General features: G+C 37.9%; 1 protein-coding gene across 1 annotated transcript; it reads right to left on the bottom strand.

The window, feature by feature from the left end:
* Positions 1 to 347: 347 nt before the first annotated feature.
* On the bottom strand, positions 348 to 2,591 carry LOC138029503 (histamine H2 receptor-like). The gene has a single exon (XM_068877222.1). It carries the CDS (start codon positions 2,310 to 2,312, stop codon positions 1,374 to 1,376), a length of 939 nt encoding a protein of 312 aa, XP_068733323.1. The 5' UTR covers positions 2,313 to 2,591; the 3' UTR covers positions 348 to 1,373.
* Between the last annotated feature and the right edge of the window lie 1,826 nt (positions 2,592 to 4,417).

Genomic DNA, 4,417 nt, shown 5'->3' with positions numbered 1-4,417 from the left:
GCATTTAGCGGCTCTGACTGCTTTTGTCTCTATAAAATATGTTTTAAGGTGTTTCCAAAAACTAAAGTCGTCGCATTCACTTATGACCCAAGATAGTTAAATAAGCAAACTTTTTCTCGACCCGAAATGCGGTGGACGGCTGTTAGAAAAAATGCCTCTTAAAAATGCAGGGAAGATTTAGAATAGGCGAGGCAGATTGACAGCTTCTCAGTACAGCCTTGATATCCACTAGACTAACGAGACAACGTCAATATAAGCCGATTCTTTTAGAGTATTGACATAGTGGTCCAAGCAAAACAACCATTTTCAACATGGTTCTTAAACTTTAATACTGTACATCAGCGCGGCTTAGCTCGGAGACACTATTTTTATTTCATAAGGAAATGTCCAACGTCAGTTTGACAGATGGCCATTAGTGTTGACCCCAATGAGCACGGAGAAAAATCACAAAACCTGTGTTGTTGTATCGAGATTCCGTTTATATTGAGTGTGGGTACCTAAGTACCTTATTATTGAAATAATAAGAAATCTCGTTTCTTCCTTTCTTCTAAATATCTACTACGATCCCTGTACTATACCCTAGTGTATTCGTATCTTAAATATTGCAATGTCGTATAGTCCTAAACTTATCCCTCTAGTTTAAACAGGCTTTTCCTTCTACAGAAACGCATCATCATAATTATAAGTGGAGCTCATTATCGTGCTCATTTACAAGCTCAATATCCTTGATATGTTAAACATTAATGCTTTCCTTGTGGCTTGCTTTATGTCTTCTTATCAATATAACCTTCATCCTATTACTTGTGATAATCGTTTATCTACTCATCGTCAAGTTTATACGTACGATACAAAGAACGCCAATAACTGTGCAGGGATGGCGCAGTGGTAAGAGCACTCGCCTCCCACCAATGTGGCCCGGGTTCGATTCCCAGATTCGGCGTCATATGTGGGTTGAGTCTGTTGGTTCTCTACTCTGCACCGAAATCTTACCGTATCCAACAGTTATTCTATCTTTAAGACTTCACTGCAAAAAGGAAAACCAAATTAGAATCACCCGTCCATAGTTTGTATACCATCGCCTACCTTGTGTGAGGAACCCAAGGTTAACAAGCTCTCAGCTTGTTTTGGATTTCCTCCTCTTTTAAGGCTTAACTAAAAGCGTCTGTAAAATGATATAATATTAGATAATAGTATTATAAGTCATCCTTTTAGATTTTGTAACCTACTGTAATTTAGTCATTTTCTTTCTTTTTTTGTACGTGTGACAAACAAACAAATATATAAAATATGGTGCGATTTATGCCGCTTGCAATGGTTTTTCACTCTTTCTCGCATAAATCCACACTTTGGGGCTAGCTTTCCTTGTCCGAGACTCATTCTCTTTTATCTTCTTCTTCGCCAATGTATTCGTTACCGAGTGGCCTCCTAGGAAGGAAACATTTCTTAAACTCGATTTTGAAAGCACGGTTCATATACCCGTAAATAAACGGATTGATGCAACTGGTAATATAAATAAAGAGAGTTGAAAGAAGAGAAAGATAACGTGGGAAATGAGAATATTCCACAAATTTCGAGACAGTAAATATGACATGAGCAGGCAAAAAAAAACTGAAAAATCCTATGACAGTAGCGAACAAGGTTTTGGTGATTTTGACATCGGCAATGTTGGAAGATTGCCATGAAACATTTGCATTGTGCATTTTAACTTGTTTGTAGATCTTCCAGTAAGAAAACCCGATAACGAAATAAGACGCGTACGTTAAGGCGAGTATGACAGAGAAAAAAGATGGATGGAACCCAATAATGCACATTGCAAAACCCGCATTTGGTTTGCTTTTTCGATCAAGAAAAAATATTGAGAGAAAGGCAAGTGTGAAAGGTATTGCCCAGGCCAGAAATGCGGAGATAACAATACACCGTGGCTTGAAAATTGTTTGGTACTTAGTTGGTTTCACTACTTTATAGTATCTGTTTATTGCCATCAGAACCATGTTAAACGAAGAGGCTTTTGTCAAGGATATATACGTAATGGCAACAAAACCACAAGTAGCTGCTCCAAATGACCACTCTCCAGTTGCCAGAAAGGCGACCGATAGTGGCATAGAGCAACTTGCTTGCAAGATGTCAGTGAGAGCAAGTGAGATAATGTAATAGTTGCTGGGGCAGCGCAATCTCGGGTTTCGATAAACAGCATAACAGACGAGAAGATTTCCAAGCAGTGAAAGGATCATTACCAATGAAAATGTTGCCGTTTCTGTTGCCACAACTGCAATGTGTCTGTTTTGCAACTCTCTCGCTTCCTCCGTGGACATGGTCACTTCTTTTGGGTTGTATTTTCTTTTAGAAGCTCCCTTTTAGTCTTATCGTGCATGTCTTTTGTGGAAGAACTCTCTTCAGTTTGATTTCTCCTGTACAAGTGATTCCTGGGTGAATTAATTTTTTCAGCGAAGCTTTTGTTTTCCGAATTTCTCTCAAAGGATATTATTTCAATCTAATCTCGGGCCAAGTATTACGACTCTCCACGGGTTAGTTTCTGTTTTCGACCACGCAAATGAACTTTTATCATAACTGAAAATTACTAAGGTCATAGTGTACAGGGAATTGTTCTCCTCTATTGACCGGAAAGAAATAAAGGAGCAAATTCAATTAGAAAAGTCAATTCGTATTTGGCTAAACTTCAGAATATCCGGCCACTTCATGATTTGCATAAAGTTAATCAGATATCTATTTGTTCATGAACCAACACTGTACTATCAATAACATCACATCTTTCAAAAGCTTCTTGATTTTTTCCTTGTTATTCAGGATTATTACTTTACTGCTATTACGTATATATATCTTACTTCTCGTGTCCTCTTCTGAGAAATTTTTCCCGGGGCTCATAGTGGTGGTCAACCGATTTGGCTGAAACTCGGCACAAAAGTTCGGTGTGATAAGATATTTATAACATATGGCGTAAATGGATAAATTTGCTTCCAAATGAATTCGTCCATGGACTCTACAAAAGCGGAGCTTTTCCGTCATAAATGTAACTTTGTTCTCAAGCCATTAGACAGAGAGGATCGTTGGGCTAAGGTTAGGTCAAATTTGTGATCAACATGACTACCCAAAATTTGCATTTTTCAAAAAAACTATATAATTGCTCAACTTTTATACCAAATCCAGTATGTACTTTAGTGACCCATTTATCAAAATCATTTGCGAAAAATTCGGCTTCTTAAGGTTTGTTAGGTTTTGGCATAAACCCTCCATGCCACTCTAAGTCTCAGCAAAATGGAATTCTGAGCATAATTCATGCTATTTGGTGAGTGAAAATGAAACAGTGAAGCCAAATCAGCGTTCTTATCTAGAAACACCTGGAATCATAGCTTACAAATGCTCTAAGAAGGCCTCTGATTAGCACTACAAACACCCAGATTAAGAAAAAGAAAGATTTTTTTTTTTAAATTTATTATTTATTTTCTGTAACCTAGTACCCATCGGCATAGCATACAAATGGTGATCCTCTCTCCTAGATATAAGAATCTTTTTTAAACATGCTTGAATTTTCTCGGATTTACATTTTTCAGGCAATATTTCTATACATACTATACCCTAAGCTTGCAGTCTCTATATTTTGTCAGGCCGGTTCAGGTAATATTTCTATACATACTATACTCTAACCTTGCAGGCTCTATATTTGTCAGGCCGGTTTTTTGATACAAGATGACGAGAGCTTAACAAAAGCGATCGTTAACAGAAGATCTATGGCTTTTTCAAATTAAAATAGCCTCACTAGCTCTTATAAATACGCATCAGTAAAAGAGCATGATCACACATACAAGTTGCAGTGAGTAGTGTCAAAGTGACTTGTGATCCATCCGATTTCCTGGGTACGTAAGGGCTGAATGAGTCAAATCATCCACTAATTAAAATACAAAATTCACAGTTAGGAGACCAAAATTACAAATATTTTGTGTTACAGTTCATATGAAACATAACTTGCAACACCGGCTTCAAGATGCGATTGTTATTGTATCGACTTGCCCGCCATATGGGATGTGAGAGTGATTGGACTGGACGAAGTCGAGGAGTCACGCAGCCTTCATGGAAATTTGAGCAAAGCGGGTTTGTTGACTATGACTTTGCGACAATCACAGGAATTGGCTAACTGTAGCAGAGGTTCATAATACGACGCCTTACGATTAACACTACCTATAATTTCAACATCAAAGAACTCGCACAATGACTGTAGTTGACTGAGTTTGCAACAACTTGGCTAATCTACCAGTTGTCAGAGAGTTCGCAAAAATACAAATCTTCATACAAAAGACGGTGCTTGAGACCAATCTCTTGTTCAGCCACCTCAACTAGATGATCAACATATTCCTCTTTCCCCAGTGCTTCGTCTTCACTTTCGCTTTTGCTGATTGGAAGT

This window comes from Montipora capricornis, chromosome 13 (genome assembly GCF_036669925.1).
Source record: "Montipora capricornis isolate CH-2021 chromosome 13, ASM3666992v2, whole genome shotgun sequence".
Taxonomy (NCBI): Eukaryota; Metazoa; Cnidaria; class Anthozoa; order Scleractinia; family Acroporidae; genus Montipora; species Montipora capricornis.
The sequence above is the reverse complement of the archived record's forward strand: the minus strand, read 5'-3'. Positions and strand labels throughout refer to the sequence as shown.

Bases quoted from the DNA above. Each gene is read 5' to 3' on its own strand.
- LOC138029503 (XM_068877222.1), bottom strand. From the start codon at position 2,312: ATGTCCACGGAGGAAGCGAGAGAGTTGCAAAACAGACACATTGCAGTT.